We start from the raw sequence: 19,998 nt of genomic DNA on the forward strand, positions 1-19,998 counted from the left end.
CTAGCTGAACACAGCATAAACACCTAAACAGCTGTCCAAAGGGTAAACCTGGAAGCAGCAGGATCTCACAGATCTCATTCCTCCCTCGGGAGGGACAGCCATGGCCACAGAAGGTTGAGAAGTGCTCACCTTTTAGCCCAAGTGCTGTGTGCCTTTTAACCTGCCCTGGTTAATTCATCCCAAATGCCACTCTCCCTCAGTTCAATGGCAATTCCCAACAGCATTTCCAAAAGCACTGTAGAGCCCCAACAGACCTAAGAATAAAACAAATCCTTTTCTTAACAGAGACATGCACTGAAAACAAAAAAACCAAACCAGCCTATCTAGCACACAAGCAAATAAACAGTGATAATGGTGTAACTTTATTTAGATTTAATTTGACATTTAGCACAGTAATATGCACAGAAAGAAAAAAGTACCAAAATACCAAACTCATAGCATATAAAATAATCAAATATATTTAATATTTAGTGAAATATTTCTACAACACATCAGTGGGACTACCCTGGGCAGCCCAACCCTGTAAATATATATATATGTATTTATATTTATAGCTGTATTATATAAAATACTGTATGTAGAGAAAGCACTGAAACTTATCACCAAAATAGAAAATAGCTCAAAATACAGATAGTTCAGGTTTGCTGGATAGACCCAATATGGAAAAGAGGTTCAAACCCACTGCAGGAGATAAAACTCCAGCTGAGATGCTCTGGCAGGCATGGGATGGCAGGGTGGGCACACACTGGATCAGCTGGCAGGACCCTGGCTGCCAAAGGCCATGAGATGACAGAACCTTCTGATTCGCAGCCAGAACCATCAAGAGGATGCCGGGAATGCCGGCGGTGCTTGCGGCTGATCCGGGGCCAAAGCGCTTTTGGTAAGTCAGAGCTGCCAGAGCAGCACAACTGCATCCCTTAAGGATCCAGCAGGACTGGCCATCAGCAGTTCACATCATCACAAGCAGATTATTCTGAATTTTAGAGATGCCTCTTCAGCGGATGACAGCGACTCATTCCCAGCAGGTTTTGAAAACATAAAAAGCTGTGTTTGTGAGGCCAGGCTCCCCCAGGCAATACCGTGTGGCACGGGAAGCAGCAACCCTGCTGCTCCAGGGCAGTGACACCACATGAAGTGCTTCTCCTGGCAAAAACTCCCACCTCCCCTGAGTGTCATCAGGGGTTGCACTTAAGACCCCAAGCGATTTGTAGATAGGTATAAAAAACATGGCATTTCTGGCAGCAGCACTGCAGTGCAGCTGGAGTCAATAACCTGCACCAGCCGGGCATGTCACAGTCATGTTTTCTGGAAAAATCCCTTCTCCCAGGATTTTGCTCAGCTGGGAAGCTGAGAAGCCTCAGAGAAAAAGGAAAACAATAATTATCTGATTTGCTTCTCCTGTGTTTTGCTCCTGTGGAATGTGTTTGGAGGTTGTTTTCCAACAGGTGGTTGTTTCATTGGTTTCATGTGAATTGTTTTGACTTATTGGCCAATGATGGCCAAGCTGTGTTGGACTCTGGAGAGTCACGAGTTTCATTAGTTTCTTTTAGCTTTCTGTCTGTATCTTTTCTGTATTCTTTAGTATAGTTGAGTTTAGTATTCTTTAATGTAACATAGATAAAATAATAAATTGGCCTTCTGAGAACATGGTGTCAGATTCATCATTCCTCACTTCGTCTGGGAACCCCACAAATACAATTAGGGGTGCTGCAGGGGCTTCACTCTCCCTGCTGGGTGGGCAGGGAGAGGCACAGCTCCTGGTGGCAGGGACAGCCAAGGGCACTGCATCTGCTGCTTTCCAGACAGCACACTTCTGTGCTCCTTTGTTGCTTTTTGGCACGGTGTAATGATTGATTTACTTGACTACCCCCACAGGAAGGCAGCCAAGATTTGCCCAGAGGATCCCTGCTCAGAGGGTTTTGAGCCCCAGCACTGGTGCCAACCCCACACTGGGAGATCACCCTGGGAGCCCTCCCAGACTCTGTCCCTGTGCTTCTGCCACGCCACTGCAGAGAAGCCTGTAACCATTAATAATTCTGCAATTGCTCTTTGTCATCAAATTACGTGGCAGCATCCATAATTACGTGGCAACAATACTATGCTAACAGGATGAGCTATAATTCCTAGCTGGTATTAACATTGTTATTTTACTCTGAGTAACTTCCTGGTAATGGCCATTTGAATGTGGCAATATCAATTAAGTGAATATAAATGCTTAGCCCCTGGAAAAATCATTAATAAAAATCTCATTCTGATAGCCTCTAATCTCAGCTAAGTATAATTACTCATATGAGGCCACTATAAAAAGTATTTTTCTCATCAGAAGAAATTTATAAGGTTTTCCCAACTGTTTGTAATAAAGAGGACACAATATAGAAAAGTCCAGAAAATAAGCACACATTTGTTTCTTAAAACCCATAGATAAACATGACAATATCTCTAAATTACTGGCTACAAACAGGATTTCATTTAGCTCTACTCAAGCTGTAGCCTAGTACAAATGTTTTCAAAGCAGCACGTTGCTGTTTCATCTGGAACAGCTGCACAGGATTTCTTTGATATCAAGCTCCTGCGTGGGGATGGTGTTTCAATTTCTCTTTATGCCTCCAAGCTGCTGAAACTGGAAGGAAAAGACATTTAGTAAAACAGGTGCTTTTCATGAAAAAAAAAAAAATCATAATTTGGCCTTGAAAGCAGTTCTAAGAAATAATTTATCAGTGCAGTGGTAACAGAGCCACGCTGTGCCTGTCCATCTCTGTTTCAAAGGAGACAGGGAGCCCAACCTGGGTTCCTGCGTGGCTCCCCGTGCAGTGCCTGGGAGGAAGGATTTGTCCTGCCTGCAGAGCCAGCCACCACAGCTACACACATTTAAGAGGTGCAGCACACATTTATCTTTCTTTAGTGAGATAAGGCTGGAAAAATCTGGGACACCAGGAGGAGCTGGCAGGAGGGCTGCTGGGGTAATGGGGAGGAAGTGGCAACACCGTTATCTCCAGGCAGAATCTCTCTCTCAAACATTTATGAGGGTTTGTTGGCCTTGCTTCATAAATATTTTCCAGACAAAAAATTGTTTGTGAATGCTGTCAAAGCAGCATCAAGGAGTCTTTTTGGTGACCTCCAAAAAGTACATTTCCTAAGGCATTCCCCTGTGCATGTCTTGTCAGACACCCGCTTTGATGCACAATGTTTACTAGGAAAAAAAAAACAGTAAAAGCTGACAAAGCCTGCCGAAAACTCAGGACTCCTTTTCAAAATTTGATGAGCTGATGCAAACAATTTCTGCCGGGGCCATTGACCTCTCATTCACCTCCAGTAAAGGGTCTGGCAGCTCTGTGTGGCCCTGCCAGGGGCACTGGCAGCAGGCTGAGGGATGCACATGCAGCTCACCTCCCCAGACTTACTGCTCTCCTGCCTCAGCACTGTCAACGCCCACAAACGGGATTTCTTCCCTGTCCATCTGCCCCAGAACCAGGTGGTGCTTCTCCATGTTTATGACACACTGTAGAGAATAAATGTCTTTAGGTAAGAGGGAAAACTGCAAGTTAGAGTGGTCCCAGCTCCCCCCATCAGCATCCTGCTGGAAAACTCCTACCTTCAGAGACTTCAGTGTCTGCAGCCCAAAGGAAAAGGGTTGGTCGATGTCTTCTGAAAAAAACAGGACATTTCAGATTTATACATCCAAAATGCCCTCCTGGGCTTTTTGTCAGTGATTCCATCGGGGTTGCTCTGCTAAACAAAACCCTGTTTATAAAGGGACTGACTCAAAGGAGAACAGGAGGGCACAGGAGGGCAGGCAGATGTGCCTGCAGTGGTTTCTCCATCAGCATGGCAAAGCCAAGCTTGTGAACACACCCTCCCCCTTCCCTCTGGGGGGCCAAACAATAATTTTAATTTTTTTGTTTAATTTTAACATCTTCCTAAGGCTCTGTTTTCCTGCTGGGGTGGGAGGAAGCAGACCCCAGCCCAGGGTGGAGGAGCAGAGGGCTGTGCACTCACCCACGACGAGGGCAGTGCACTCCACGGGGACAGCTCCCACCGTGAGGGACAGACACTCGATCTGCCCGATGGCTTTCACCTTGTTGGGCAAGGAAACCAGCTCCTCTTCCACAGGGAGTGCTTTGAGATGCTCCTTTAACCTGTGGGAATTGAGAACACTCCTAACATCAAATGGCCATGGCTTGGCTGCTCCAGCAAGGAGCAGTTGGTGTTTGGAGGGTGCTTACAGCTGAAGTGCTCTTAGCTTGCTCATTTGCTGTTGTTGGAAAGCTGCTTCCCTGGCAGGTTCTGTGTGGCTGCTCTGCAGGCAGCCAGCAGATCACAGCATGACCCACAGAGCTGCCCAAGCACAGCTCTGTGCTGCATTTTTGTTTTAGCAGGGGAATCTTTTTTCCTGCATTTTCCTGAGACATGGGGAATACAGAATTGCTTCTAATGCAGTGTGGGTGTGAGGAAGGGTTAGCTCACTCCAGCTTCCTCAAGTGGAGCTGACACTGTGTCCCCATGGCATCATAGAGATGCTGAGGTTGGAACAGACCTCTAAGGTCATCGAGCCCAGCTGTGTCCCCAGGTGCCACACCCACACATCTTTTGAGCACTTCCAGGCAGGGTGGTGCCACCACTTCACTAAGCAGCTTCTTCCAAGGTCTGACCACCCTTGCAGGGAAGAAATTTTTCCTGATACCCACACTAAACCTCACATGACACAACCTGAAATCATTTCCTCTGGTCCTGTCACTCAGTACCTCACTTGAGCGTCTTTTTGGGCAGCTGTAGAGAGCAATAAGGCACCCCCTGGGTCCCCTTTTCTCCATGCCAAACATGGCTCACATCCAGGGTGGCCCAATCCGTGTTTGTTAGGTGCTGCTGCTGACTTTGTTCTGAGGAAATGGGGACAGATCAATCACATTCAGCCCAAAGAAAAGAAAAAAGGGTGTCAGAGATGCCTCGGGTACAGTTTCTATCTAGACCCTTTGAAGCAGTCTGACAATACTAATTAAATATTTAGCTTCAGTTTCTCTTTTAAACCGAGCAAGAATCTAATGGAAAGGCCGTTTGAGGCGCTGATCTCTCTCACAGATAAAAGCCAGATCAAGTTTCAGCTATTTGAGGTAGCTTTCTGCTGAGCCGCATTGCAGCAGTACTTGTGCGTGTCTGTCTGTCCATCTGTCCTGGGGGCCAGCCCCCTCAGAGGCTCCAGGACTGAGGTGAGCATTGCCCACACCCTTTAGCACAGGTGCAAGAACTGTGAGGGGTAGCAGGGAAAAGGAGCTGGATCCCCTCTGCTGCTTTCTTGGAGTCTGGCCTTAAAAATCAGCAGGAACACTGAATCAACTTCTGAATCAACCAGAAGTTCATGAGTTCCTTGGCCGCCTCCTGCACCTCCTACAGCTCCACAGGGGATTTCTCATGCTGGCAAGCTGTGAGCCTACTCCACTGCTTTCCTCAGGGTGAGGGGGAGAGAGTCACTGGCATCATGACAAGACACAAAAAAAATTTTGAAAAAGAAAGGAGGAATTGAGCCTGAGCGTCAGAGACACAAGTGCTGCTTTGAGGCATCAGCTGCCCCGAGACCTGGGCAGCAGAAAAAACAGGCTCTGACCTCTTTTTTCAGTGCTTTTTTAAGGACAGGGCTGCTGCAGCAGAGCAGTGCTGCAAGAACTGCACTGGACACATGTAACAAACGCAGGGAGCAGAGGAACTGTCCCAGAGCATGAAATGCCTCCAAATGCCATCGTGTGGCCATCCTGAGCTTGCCTGAGCTGCTCCACAGGTTGTGACAAGGTTGTATTAAGCACAGCCACCTTACAGTCACTAAGCACTGTTGTGCAAAGAGGTAATTAATGTTAGGGCAGGAACAGGCACCATTCAGTCAGGGCCATGCAGTAGTGCTCACTGAGCAGGGGTAATTTTTTTTTTTTCATAATTGTTGCAAGTTAGCTGCAGAAAGCAATGACTCCATGGGAATAAAGTGCCAAAACCTCCTTGATATCCTGTGAACTGATGCCTGTCCTGTTCCTCAGAGATGACAGAGAGTTTTGCTGCAAATGGCTGTCAGTCACCTCTAATCCCTAAATGCCTTTCCTTTTCTTTCAACCAGGAGAAATTTGTAATTGGGAGCAGCATCAGATGCCCAGTTCTGAGAACATGCATGCACACAGCTTCTTTACGTTGGAAAATGTAAATACATTCCTGGGCCAGCAGGCTGGGGGCATGTTCAGCAGCTTGGTCCCTGCCCTGCCACGGGAGCCTGCAGAGCTGGGCTGGGCTGCCCTGGGGACACAGAAGGCTGGGGAAGGTTCAGCTGCTTCATGAGGCACTGAGTGACAAGCAGGCAGTGAAAAAATACAAATGCATCCAACCCTCTGAAGGGATTCCCTCAGAGGTGAGTAGGGTGGCACCCTATTCTATCCCACCTCCCTGCCATTTAAGGCTGGGACAGTTTTTGGTTGTAACAGGAGGGGCAGGGGCTTGCCCAGCCCTTCTAGAATGACCATCAGTGACATGGGCAGAGCCCCAGCCCCAGGACAATGCCTGTGCTGCCAGGTGCCATGCTCCTGCAGAACAGAAATCCAGCTGGATATTTACCCTAGCCTGTCCAGGCAGGCAGATGACATGAGGTTGTGCTGTGAGCCGGTGTCCACCACGGCCTTCAGCTCCTTCCCCGCACACTGCAAGAGCAAGAAGAGATGGGAAATGATGTGTGGGATGCAGGATGAGCACCAGAGTGTCCAGGAACTCTGGTGCCCATGAGCTCTCCTCATGCCAGCTCATCCCTGCCCCGCTGCATGCTCAGATGCACGTGGGCCCTGAGCCCTTCCTGGCTCATTTGCCCCTGGGAATGCTGTGGAGAGTGGGAAATACAAATGAGCATGGGGCTAAGGAATAGAAATGTGAAACTGCCCTTGAGAAAAGAAAATAGGGATGGCACTTGAGGAAAACAAGCAGTCTGTGAGCGCAGGGACTTGCCATGGGATTATACCCCAGCATTTCAGCATGCTGCCCCAGCTTAGCTATCCCCTCTGCCCTGATGTGTAAGGGAAGACACCCATCACACCCGTTTTCTCTGTGATTCCCTGGTGGGCATCTCCACCACAGCAGTCTGGAGCTGCAGAGGGAGTGTATCCCCAGAGCTGTGGGAGCACAAACCCAGCTGGGAAACATGGAGAACAAGAGCACAGCCTGAGACTGTGGGAAATAAAATCTGCAGCAAAAAAAAAAACCCACAAAAAGCTGTGGAGGGACTATTACCTGGCAGCTCACCACTATGAGCTCTTCATCCTCAGTTTTGCCCGAGCTGCCCAGTTTGGTTTGGTTCAGCTTGTTGGCCTGTGATGAGAGATCACCCTTGGGAGCCCAGCTGCCTCGGCTGCCTCGGAACTTGGATAAATTTGTCTCCAGCAGGCGCTTCTGCAGGATGTTATGTGGTTGCTTTAGGGAAGAACACACACAGAAGAGCAGGGTGAAGTCAGAGGAAAGGCACACAGTGGCCTGTGCCACCAGACTGCCTGTGGTGCCCACGGGCCAGCGCTGCTCTCACAGGGAGGAGGCTGTGAGGTCTCACTCTCCCTAATTCCCAGACTACAGCTGTTCTTCCTAGCTAGGTCTGGCTTACCTGTCTTTGACTAAAAAGAACTTTGTTTTGCAAAGGGAATAATACTTTCAAACTGTTAACCTCTGAGACCTTGGAGGGATGCCTTTCTTTTACCAAACTCAAATTCAAGGTTTGACTGCAGATAGGAATCCAAACAAGTCCGGCCTTTTCAAGCTGGTGTTTCAACCACAACTGCCTTCATCTCTTGACATTGGGAATTCGGTAGTGATGTGAAAAATTAGGATGTAACAAATCACCTTTCCAATGATATTCACCACCCAAGTATGAAGAAAGTCTAAAATTTCCCTCTGTGCCTCTTTTCCCTGTACTTTTATTTAGCTGCTAAATGGGACTAATCCTGAGTGCCATACCACAAGAGGAAAGGGAGAGGAAGGAAAGAGGTGAGCTCATCTGAGGCAGGTAGGTATCCTCCCAGAATTCCCAACACTTCTCTCTTCCTCTGTTATTTCCATTTGCTCTGACAGAAGCATGTTGCCTCTCAAGATCTCCTCCAACCTCTTTCCCAAAAGCCTTTTTATGTTTAATGTTCATTGCAGATGGATGCACACACTCTGCTGGAGGTGAAATGAGTCTGCCTGATTATCTGCTCATTTCTCTGCCTGGCTAATCTGCCCTCCCCATTAATGCCTTTCCTTCTGATTTTAATTTCTCCATGGTGAGACATTTTTACTGGCTTATCCCTGATTTTTTGCATTTATGTTAAACCTGCCTGTGTGTCTGCAGAGACATCTGAACCAGCAAACCTCCTCATCCCAAGGGAATATCAGAGTCAGGATAACTTTAAAAACCTCAGAACGTGGCTCCCCATGTTGGCCAGTGCCCACCCTTGTGCACAGCATGTTAAATAACACCACTTCCAGGAGTCTGATGCAACCTGGCACCATCCTAAAATAACTGCAGCCACGCTGGTGCTTCAGACCGCGCTGTGGGCGCAGTGCAGGCAGCAGAGCCGGGCCAGGCTGGTGGGCTGGGGCAGCTGCAGCAGCACCAGTGGTCACTGGGACACTTCAGCTCCTCGCATCCCCACTTTCCACCCTCCTGCTTTCTTCTGCTTGAAATAAAATCCCATGGCCATTTTGGGTTGCAGGTGCTGTGTCTGACCAGCCTGCTACCCAGTTAATCCTGAGTCTAAGCAGTAACTCCTGGTGGGGAGGAATCAGAACTGACATTATGCTGCCTTCCCAGTGAGGCCAAACAGCAGAAACCAGTAGTACTTAACTGGACTAAAGGCAGGCAGGCTGCACCAGTGCAGGGAGGTTTGTCCCTCCCTGTGTGGAGGGACAAACAGATCAGTTTGGAAGCGAGGGCTCCCTTGTGTGATGCAGAAGCTGTAGGTGCACAGTGAGCACTGTGGTCACCTCCAGTGCTCTTCACCAGAGCAAAAATGCAGGCCAGGGTTTTCTGACAGTGAATGGGATGTCCTTTTCACCCTTTAGGTTTGGCTGCAGCTCAGGAATGCAGCTGGAACAGTAATTCTTCACATCATTTAAAAACAACAAAAGGAAGGATAGGGGAGTGTAGGAGTAAATGATGAGGTTCACCCAGAAGACAGCCTGTCACACAGTGGTCAGCTCCTTGTGCCCAGCCCCACTCAGGCAGCACCAAGAGAAATTCCTGAATGCCATCCAGGACAGTGGGTGCTCTTCTGATCTGCCTGGCCTCAATCTCCAACACACTCCTCACTGCTGTTTTAATTGTCACCTACCATTGAATTCAACTTATTTATATTTAACTACAAGTTCTCCTATGGATTGTTAATCAGTAGCATATCTGGGTTTTCTCAAGCCCTGGTTTTTATGAATCTTACATGGGATCCATCACCAAAAGGAAAAAATCCATCACTCAGCAGTCACAAGTCACCAGCACAAATGGGATTGTCTTTTGTTGACACTTGCCCTTCTGAAAACCACAGCAAATTCTGCCTCTAGGGAGACAAATATTCCTTATGCTGTGCTCCAATACAGCAATAATCTGGCAGGACGGGGCTGAAAAGGTTCCCTGCAGCACCATCCTGTCTCAGGCTATTAATTACTTTGCTTTAACTTGGATTTCCCTTGACTCTCATGTGCACCACAGTGAGGGACGTTAGTCACGGAGATGACTCAAGTGATGGATACGTACTTGGTATAGATGGATAATTTGCCAGGGGACATTTGCAAATGCATATTTTGCTGGCAAACTGCAAGCAGACTGTGTCTGGGAGGGAGGGAGAGGGGGAAAACCTCCTCCTGAGAGCAGTGGGGAAGAAAGCTGTGTTCTCCCTCCAGTGTGGGCCTGGCAGTGCTTGAAGGAACCCAGATCACCTGGTACAATATTCCTTTGCATTGCAAAAAACTCTTGAAAGTTTTATAAAAGTATAGAATGTTACATTTCATTGTCTCAGCAAGAAAAGAAGTTTTCCTTGTATCATTCAGCACTACATAAATACAAATCAGAATTTTTTCATAAGATAGTTCAATTTCCAACCCCAAGATTTGCAAATAGCTATGATCCCCTAAAAATGTCACAGTGAAAACCTAAAGAAGTGACTGGAGACACCATCTATTGCTGACCTTATTTACCACCGCCTGTCAAAAGCACAAATAATTCTGCCCAGCTTTGTTCCTCTGTGATTTGTAAGCAAGTGCATTGCTGCAGCTTGCAGTATTCATTTCTCTGGCAGGCTTCCCTCTATTTGGCTTCTAGATCTGGGGATAACAAGACCCATCAACAATTGCACTGAGGTGGAGGTGAAAGGGAAGACACCAGCTCCCCTCCTCCACAAACCCATCTCTGGAGGTTTGCCCTTTCTTCTGTACCTAGACAGTGGGGGGGGAGGGAAAAAAGAGTTTTAATGCATTGACAGAGCTAATCCCAAGAAATAATCAATTTCTCTCTCTTGTTCCCATCCTTCACGCAAACTCACATGTCCCTGACAGCATCCTGTGCTGTCAGCCCCTCTCTTAGGGCGATGAGGGGGGCAGAGCTGCCCCCTGCCCCCGTGAGCCCAGGCAGCAGCACAGCTTTGTGCATTCCAGGCTATTCTCACCAAACTCTGGGAGTGCACAGCAGGGGAGTGGGGACACCCGACCGTGCTGCAGCTCATCCAGTGCTGCCCCAGCCATGGGGAGCTGGGGCTGGGCCACTGAGCACCCAGCATTGTGCTGAGGGTGCCCAGGGGAGGTCTGAGGGCATGATGGAAATGGGAAATGCTTTGTTGCTGTTGCTGCTTTTGCCACTATTTATAACTCTGCTTCCCAGGTTGTCAAATGATGCGGGACTGCTCCAGATAAAGCTGCTCCAAACTGGTCTGGTGGCTCTGGGGGCAAGGGACAAGTGTCAGAGCACCAGGAGGAGCTGCAAGAGCCAGCACAGCCTGTCCAGGCTGGGAAGGGGGCCATGGTTACCCTGTCAGTGAGCCCCCATCCCAGCTAAACACCATCTCGTGCCAGTTTTTTGGGCTTCAGGAAAAAGGCTAATAGAGGGAAGAGTCATCAAAACAAAGCCATTTCTGTTCTCTATATCCAGCATAACATTTGCCTAATTCAGTTTATGCTTTGCAATAGCTTGGTGTCATACTGGACAGAGGGGAGTACATAAAGGGAGTGAGGAGCTGGAGTTCTGAGCCATTCACTGGGAATGATGACAGCTTTGAAATGGATGATCACAAGAAGCATTTCTCAAACCTGCCTGTGCACAGCATCGCCAGGAGAGCTGGGTGGTGGCACACAGACTGGGGGATGCCAGCACACCCACCCTGGTGAGCTGCTGCAGCTTCGCTGTGCTCAGTACCCCCGCACCAGGTCACAAGGAAGGGGATTTCTCCCCAAAACTGCAGTGCTTGCTGCCAGCTGCCACAGTGACAGACAGGATCTGTTCTCACCACCTGTCGCCATCTCTGAGGAGCTGTTCCCTCATCTCTGCTCCTGCCAAGGCTGTTGGAAAACCCTCAGGGGAAACCCTGCATTAATAACCCCGGGCACGCCAGGAGCCCCTCCACGCACGTCAGCACGGCTGCCACACAGCTCTGGGCACAGGAACCTGCTGCTGGGGGGGACGTGCACAATCATCCTCAAGGAAGCCATGCAAACACCTTGGGCCAACAGCTCTGATGCCCTGGGCCTCCTGATCATGCAGCTCAGTCCCTCTGGGCACGGGCCTCTCAATCTGGGGCCACGCCAAAGTGAAGTCCCATATTCCGGAGGGTGTCCAGTCTCAGAGATGCACAATCTCCTGCTCCTCCTGGGGACAGCCCTTGTGACATCCAGGCAGCCATGGCAGTGGGGACACACAGTGTGTCCTCTCAGCAGTGCCCTTTCCCACCCTGGCTGTGTGAGGGGTGAGTGTGGCAGCATCACTTCACTGCCACACACCCCAGGGACACGTCTCTGAAATTCACGGGATCCTCTCTGTGGCTGTGGGAACAATCCAGTGCCAGTGCTCCCACTTTGGGGACTCCCTGCACACCCCATGGGGCAGGAGGCTGTGGCCAAGGGAGCCCTGCCCACATGTGCCATCACCCTCGCTGTGGCGTGGGGACAAGGGACATTTTGCAGTGGGGTGGCCCAGAGCAGCTGTCCACCAGCCAGATGGACATCTCACCCTTGCCACATTGCACCTTCTTTTTTGTTCTTGGAGGGGACTGGGAGCTGTGGCCCTTCCCAGGGCTTTGGCACATCCCTGGAGAGAGCCCCTGTGCAGATCCCCCTTGCAGGGCTGCAGGTGCAGCAGGGATGGTGCTGCAGCCATGGCACAGGAGCAGGGAGGACACCTCGAGTGACATTTCTGTGTCCAAGGGGCTGTCAAGGAGCCCCGTGCTCTGCCCCTGGTCCTCACTCTGCAGGGCAGGGGAGTTCAGTGCTCAGTGCCCCTGGCTCCTGCTGCCTGTTGGTTCTTGTCTGGGCAGAGCAGAACCCACGTCAGGGACTCAGTCCTGCTCCCTGGGGGTCACAGAGCCACAAAATGTCATTTAGACTCTGCTGAAAACAGTAATAATGCCATCCCTCCCTGAAAAGCACTTCAACTCCCTGCTGGAGAGCTGCAATTCAGAAGTGACCAGGAAAGCTCCTTCTGAGCCTTTCCCTGTGCAGGAGCTTCACTTCCTACAATTGCAAAACCCTTGGGATATCAAAAAAAAATCACCTCCATGTGCTCTGCAGAGAACAGCCAACTCACTCCACTGGTCTCAGGCAGGCAGAGCCAAGCCTAACCCAGCTGAGCAGCAAGGCTCTGACAAAACAAAACACTAAAAATAAAAAGATTGACTTTGGTTTTCAATAAAACCTATATCAAGCATTGGAAAAAAACCCAAATATTGTTATACAAGGTGCAAGATTTTTTCAACACGTGGGCAAAAAAAAGCTAAAGGAGCTTTCCCTGGTAGATATGTTTTCTAAATTTTACTTCTTCTGTCAGAACTTTTGATGTAACATTGAAGTATCCTTTCCCAGTAGAGAAAGCTGAAACATTTGTACAGTATTTAGAAATGCTCTCCAGCCCCCAGACATGGTGAATAACACCAAGTACAGGATCACATAGATCATTGCATATGTAAATATTTAAACCTAAAACTATGTCTCTTCAGTTTAAAAACCCCCATATATGCATTAGCCTTCTTTGAAGTGTGATCTTGAGAGTTTTACATTTTGAAATACCAGTGACTACACTGACTCGCTGTGATTAGGTGTTGTGTGTATCTATAGATACACACAGGCCAACATGTGTGAGTACGTATGTATTGTATGAAGCCATTTTGACTTACTCTGACCCAGAGAGGAATTTTTGTACTGCAAACAGAGTGCAATTTTCATGCAAAAGTTAAAAAAAATAATTTTAGAAAAAAGAAATTAAATGCTATTAACTCTGAATGACAGGCATCTAAAAGTACTTACTAGGAGAAAACAACTGTGGTTATCACTACCATCATGTTTCTACTCCCTTCCATTTACACGCTATAACTACCATCGTGTTTCTACTCCCTTCCTTTACATACAACAGTCCCATTTTTCACAATCAGTTTCCACACGCAACCAACTTCTCCTAACAGAAAAACAGCGTGAAGAAAGAAATAGACGCTGCCCTAGCAGCTCCTTAAGTCTCCTTCCAATAAACACAACCGAGCCTTACAGTATCCTTGGACGTCCCCAGCTTCTTCAGCCCGTCCAGAGGGAGGAGATCCGCCGAATCCTTGTGGATAAACTGAACCGCCTGCTTCATCCTCCTCTGCTGCCGGAGAGACGCCGCTTCCCTCATCTCCACTTCTTTCCTGCTGGGCTCCGTGAGGATGCCCGAGTAGAACATCTCTGCTGCCGGGGGATGCGCTCCGCCTGCGCTTTATAGCCGAGCGCGGTGACGCGGGGAGCGCGGGGAGCTCCGAGGGGAAAACACAGCCCGCGGCACATCCCCGCCCTTCCTGCCGCCGGCAGGGACCGCACGGACAGCAGAGCCGCGGAGCCGGGCTGTGAGAGCCGCCCGCAGGCACTGCCCTGCCCGCAGGCACTGCCCTGCCCGCAGGAGCCCAGGTGTCGCCGCAGGTGACACTGCCCAACACCCGTGCGCTCCTGGCTGCTCCCCCCGGCTGGGGTCATGCAGCCCCACGGGCCACGGTGCGATCTTGAGAGTTTTATGTTTGAAATACCAGTGAGCACACTTCACTGGATCGCTGTGATTATGCGTTGTGTGTATCTGTAGATCACAGGCCAACATGTGTGAGTACGTATGCATCGTATGAAGCCATTTTGACTTGCTCTGACCCAGACAGGAATTTTGTACTGCAAACAGAGTGCCATTTTCATGCAAAACTTAAAAATAATAAAAATAAAAATAAAAAAAAAGAAACTAAATGCTATTTACTCTGAATGCCAGGCATCTAAAAGTACTTACTAGAAGAAAACAGCTGTGGTTATAACTACCATCATGTTTCTACTCCCTTCCATTTACATGCTATAACTACCATCATGTTTCTACTCCCTTCCATTTACGTGCTACAACTACCATCATATTTCTACTCCCTTCCACTTACATGCTATAACTACCATCATGTTTCTACTCCCTTCCATTTACATGCTACAACTACCATCATATTTCTACTCCCTTCCATTTACATGCTATAACTACCATCATGTTTCTACTCCCTTCCTTTTACATACAAAAGTTGCATTTTTTACACTCAATTTCCACACGCGACCAACTCCTCCTAACAGAAAAAACAGCATGAAGAAAGAAATAGACACTGCCTTAAGTCTCCTTCCAGCATGGCTAACAGCAATCTGGATCATCACTGCCCACTCAAGTGCCCAGGAAAACTGTCTCAAAAGTTGTCCCAGCCAAACTGGGGCACCTTGAATGTGGTCTTACACGGGGTTTCTGTACCCATCAAATGTCCAGGAACAGCACAATGTGACTAATCACCAACACCCACACAAGTGATTGTTAATCAGAGCAAAACTTGGAAAAGCAGCTATGGTTTTACAGCTTTTGTGCTGCTTGCCTAATGACCCAGCTGTTGCTGTAGTTACTTGTCTCTGATCCCAGACAAAGCTGGGAGATGTGTTAGAGGATGCTGGCACTACCTCGGCCCGCTAGAGGTGCCCTTTATTCTTCATGGGCAGCTCTAGGCTTCCCAGAAGCAAAGTCCCTTTTTCTGGGACTGTCCTGTCCTTTAACTTGTTTTATTTAAGCATGAAACAAAAGTCCCCAGTAAAATTCCCATACCTCTTTCCATTACAGTGTACAATATGAACTAACACACATTAACAAACCATTTTAATAGAGTTTCATACTATAGAGGTTGATTAATCTAATAGTTACAGAAGGTAATTTTGTTATCAGAATTCACAGCACACTTGGGTTTCACTCACTGCAACAGCAGGTGAGGGCAGCAGGTGCTTCCCTGAACTTCCTGCTTTCCAAGTAATTTATTGTGTGGAATAGGTGCAGAAAAAATGCAGCTCTGCCTCAGAGAGATAGTACAGCTCTGTAAACACTGCACATGGGTTTGGTTCTTATTAAACCAAGAGAGGCCTTTGATGTGCTAGGCAAAGCACAAGAAAAGCAGAGCTTAGCCCAGGATTTATGCCAAGCCAGATTCTAGGGCACTGCCTGCCTTCCAGAGCTGGGACAGTGATTCTCCTTTGCTCTCCCCCACCAACGGAGCCTGGGCTCACACTTTCTGCACCCCAAGACACCACTGGCACCCTGCAGCCCCTGCTCCTGGCCTGGGGAGTGGGGCTGGCACAGAGCAGGGCTGATGCCAGAGCAGCAACCCCCTGTGGGTGAACTTACACACCTGAGCTCTGCAGCCAGGACAGACCATGTGTGTTCAGCCCCTTCTCATGTGACCTGGGAGAGAGGAGGGGAAAAAAATCAGCTGATGAGTCAGAATGCCATAAAACCCGAGCACAAAATTTCAGAGGCTCACATAAGGGCCACGACACAGGAGCCAGCCCAGCTCAGTGAACGTGTCAGCCTGCAGAAGGATAACAGGGCTGACAGTCTGAAGGGGAGATATAATTTTTATTCCCTACGCTGACTCAGCTCATTACACGACAGGACCATTGTTCCACTCTGGCACACGGGGCCAGGAGGATAAAAGCACCTTGTTTTTCACCTTGGGAGCTATTTGGCACTTTTCCAGCTGATTAAATAAAGATATACGACTGCATCCATGCTCTCCCAAAGGCAAGGAGGAAGCAAAAGGGCTGACACTGAAACCAGGAGGCAATTTTTAGTATAAAAGCTTCATGGAGTAGAAGCACTCTGCCCAATGTATTAACAAATGCCCAGTCAGCTCTGGCTTATTTCACAAGGACTAAAGCTGCAAGTACAGGTGGAGCATGAAAAGCCCCCTCACACTGCAGCTCCGAGGCTGCAGCCTGGGTTTCCATTCAGCACACAAGCATTTTATCTGAGCCCTGTAATTTCACTTCTGCTGTATGTCACAAATGCACTTTGTGCCAACAGCTCTGAGGAAAATCTGCTCAATATTCAAGAGTAACAAATGAGATAAAAGCCTAATTCCTCTCTTGGTTTTTAATCCTGAGAAAGAGGAAAGGGGAAGAAGCAGTAAATCATCTGCTCAAATGATGCAGGATCCACACTGAAGGAGGGGCCCAGTTTGGACAGCTCAGACCCTGGGGTTAAGCTGGTTAAGTGGCTAAATCACTTGTTTGAACAGATTAGCTGGTGGTATTTCTCCCCCTTCCCTTATAATGTATCTAAATAGGGGCACATTTCAGAAAAATTTCCATCCACTCACCGGAGACAACCCTGTGTGTGACACTGTCCCTTACTCAAGAAAAGCTCCAGGTGACAAACCCACTTTTCTTGCTCTTTCCCGCCTCCAGAGCAGCACGGAATGTTCCTCCTCACCTCCATATAAAATCAATTCCGGTGTCAAAAAGAGTCTTCTCAGGGCTGTGCTGGAGAAACCCTGTCCAGCCTGGCCCTGAGGGAAGCCGAGGTGCCAGGACAGGCACAGGGACAGGCACAGGGACAGGCACAGGGACAGGCACAGGCTGCAGGACAGCGGAGCCTGCTGGCCCTGCCAGCTGCCAGCACAGCTGCAGCAGTGCAATGGGCTCTGTCCCCTGCCCGGGCATCTTCCCCAGAGCTTTTCCTCCCTCGGTGGCCAAACCCACTGCAAGGAGCAAACAGAGGGACACGGTGGTGGCATTTCCAGGGTGCCCTTTGGGCAGGGAAGGCAGCGCGGCTGCCCTTGGAGGGAGGGGAGAGGATGCACAACTTTGATAACCTTGTCAGCCACTGTCCAGGGCAGACAATGCCCTGCTTTCAAATGGCATTTCCTTTACCTCCGATGGGTACATCCCTATTTCCAGCCGGTTTGTGCTGCCTCAGTCTCCAGTCACGCCTGCAGCTTAATGAGAGCGAGGGAAGAGGAGCTGCGGACTCCGGTTCACAGCCCCGTCCCACCGCCCCTCCCGGTGAAGATGAAAGCAGCAAAGCAGCAGCAGGCAACGCAGGAAGTGGGTCGGTCCTTTTTTTTTTTTTTTTTTCTCCTTTTCTTTGATTTCTCATCTTTCCGTAAAAAGAAGTGATTTGTTAGTGGTTGCCATATCGTGAAGAAATGCAGAGATGCCCCAGAAAACTCTGAAGAAAGGACAGAGTGGTATAATTTAACAGAAACAGAAGCAGGCAGTAGGTCTGAAAGGAATAATTTACACAGCACAAAGAGAAAATTTTAGAGAATCCATTTCCAGAGAAAAGACTGTGAAGAGCTTAAGAAAATGAAATCACAATAATTGTTGTATTAAAATGAGCTTTCAGTCCTTCAGTGCATTAGTAAGGGTCAGTTCTAGCATAATCAAGAAAACAACTGGAATAATTTGGAGACTACAAACCAGTCCTTTCGAAAAACATTGGACCCAGGAAAAAAAATGCAGAAGGATTTACTGAGCTACTTAATTATCATTTGTAGCTAGACAAAGACTATGGACAGAGCTGGAAAAACCCTCTAACAACTAAAGGCAGAGTCAGGTTGAGGTTCCTGAGAAATGTAGCCCATTTTGTTCAGCAGCTCCACACTCACCTTCTGTGTTTCCAGTGCTGACCAAGGGAAAGGACCTCCTGGGCTGGGATCTGGGCCCCATCACAGGCATTTCATGGACACAGCTATTCCCAGGGCATCTCTCCGTGTTTATCCTGGTGCAGCTCCAGCCTCCTTGCCCTGTGTGTGTCTGTGCAGTGCCTGAGCTGGTGGCATCAAGCACGGAGCAGAGGCACAGATGACACTGGGAGAGGAATCAGACATTGCATGGCTTCCCAGGAGACTGAAGTGAATTTATCTGACTGGTTCTCTTCATACACAGAGGCAGCAGGTGAATGAGAGTTTCAACAACACTAAAGCTGCACATGTTGAAACAAGAGATTAAAATGGCAAGTCTTGCAAGAGCTCCCTTACCTTTGTTTTCCCTTCTTTAAAAAGGCTGAAATGTGAGAAGTGCTGGTTCTCTTTAAAACAGGAGGAAATGGTGTGCATAGAGGGCAGGTGATTTTCTCCCCCGTATGTACCCACACCAACCTCTGTTTATTATGTGCAACAGCGAAATTATTTCAGTGTAAAATTTTCAAAATTATTAATTTGAAGAAACATTAATACATGCTAGTTCTCACCTTCCCAGATGTATGTTAGAGTTGAACTGCAAATATTTATTTTGAAGTAGTCTACACATATATTCAAAGTGCCAACCATAACTACATCACTCAGACTTCCCAGACCTCAGGGGATTTCACTTCTCCTGCACTGCAAAAAGCAGCTTGTGTGCTGAAGACTTCCTCTGCTGCTGGGGCATTCCAAGCCATAAATTTTACATTCAGGTCATTAAATATATAGGAGGGATCTTGTTAAGGCTAAACCAGGGCGAGTCACTTCACCCTACACAAACACAGTTTTCTCACTCCTGTCTAACTTTCCAGAAGCCTGACATCTGGAGACCAAGGCAGGACACGCAGCAGTGCCTCTGCTGCTCGGGATTTCTGAGCTCTGGAAGCCAGGAGGAAGAGGGCGCTGCTCTTCTTCCCATCAGGTTCTATGTCAGTCCAGCAGGAGCTGCTAAGAAATACCCGGGAGCCTGTTGCTCTGGGAAAGCAGCGGCTGCTGGGCTGAGATCCTGGCTCTGAGGGGTGGGAGAGGGCAGGGAGACACAGGAGACACAGGCTCACCGCTGGGCTCTGCAGTGAAAAAGATCACAGGTGGGCTCAAGCAATGGGGCTGGGATTTCCTGCCTCATCCTAGAGCCAAGAATGCTGCTGTGGGATTGCTGCAGTGTCTTTCCCCAGACCTGGACAAAGCAGAGCTTCACAACGAGCTGCGAAAACCAGAGGTGGTTTTTACCCAACCTCCTGAACAGCAGCCACCCCACAGGCAGAATCTTGCTGAGGCTGCTCCTGGTTTCTTCTTGAAATAGTTCCCAGCTGTCCCTACCAAAGGGATTACGGGCTCCCCCCATCAGGGGAGCTGCAGGATGCTTTCAGTGTCATTAGCCTCTGGACTAATGCCATCTAACAAGAGACACATGCAGAAACAGCCACTGCAGGAGCAAGAGCAGCACCCAGTTTTCTCCAACAGAGATGTGCCATGGTTTTCACCAATATTTTCCTTGTTCCATTAGTAATTTTTGCCCATACTTCTGCCTGAGGGACAAAGGCTGTGCACAACACTCAGGACAAAACCCAGCCATGCTAGCACCATGATTTCTGGATACAAAGGGGTCCAGTCCTGGTCTAAATGCTTCAGTACAGCAATCCATTTCTATTCACCAACTCACTTAAGCACCTGCTTAAATGCTTTTGAGAATATGAAAATTTCTCCCTCCCAGCACGATGAAAAGTCACTCCTTAGTACATAAAATATCAGTATACACGCCAAATCATGTGCAGTAGGTATACAT

The 19,998-nt window shown here is 48.5% G+C and overlaps 1 protein-coding gene across 3 annotated transcripts; it reads right to left on the reverse strand.

Annotated features, from left to right (window-relative positions):
• Positions 1-349: 349 nt before the first annotated feature.
• Positions 350-13,974, reverse strand: NRIP3 (nuclear receptor interacting protein 3). 3 transcript variants are annotated; one of them, XM_064425455.1, is made up of 7 exons: positions 13,718-13,974; positions 7,249-7,428; positions 6,586-6,668; positions 3,997-4,136; positions 3,593-3,642; positions 3,402-3,499; positions 350-2,620 (listed from the first exon to the last, which is right to left on the reverse strand). In XM_064425455.1, exons 1-7 carry the CDS (start codon positions 13,889-13,891, stop codon positions 2,599-2,601), a joined length of 747 nt encoding a protein of 248 aa, XP_064281525.1. In that variant the 5' UTR covers positions 13,892-13,974; the 3' UTR covers positions 350-2,598. The 3 variants fall into 3 exon arrangements, with proteins under 3 accessions (XP_064281525.1, XP_064281524.1, XP_064281526.1); XM_064425454.1 differs by having other exon boundaries at positions 3,593-3,645; positions 13,718-13,966; XM_064425456.1 differs by having other exon boundaries at positions 3,388-3,499; positions 3,593-3,645; positions 13,718-13,965.
• Between the last annotated feature and the right edge of the window lie 6,024 nt (positions 13,975-19,998).

This window comes from Passer domesticus, chromosome 6, assembly GCF_036417665.1.
Source record: "Passer domesticus isolate bPasDom1 chromosome 6, bPasDom1.hap1, whole genome shotgun sequence".
NCBI classification, from domain to species: Eukaryota; Metazoa; Chordata; class Aves; order Passeriformes; family Passeridae; genus Passer; species Passer domesticus.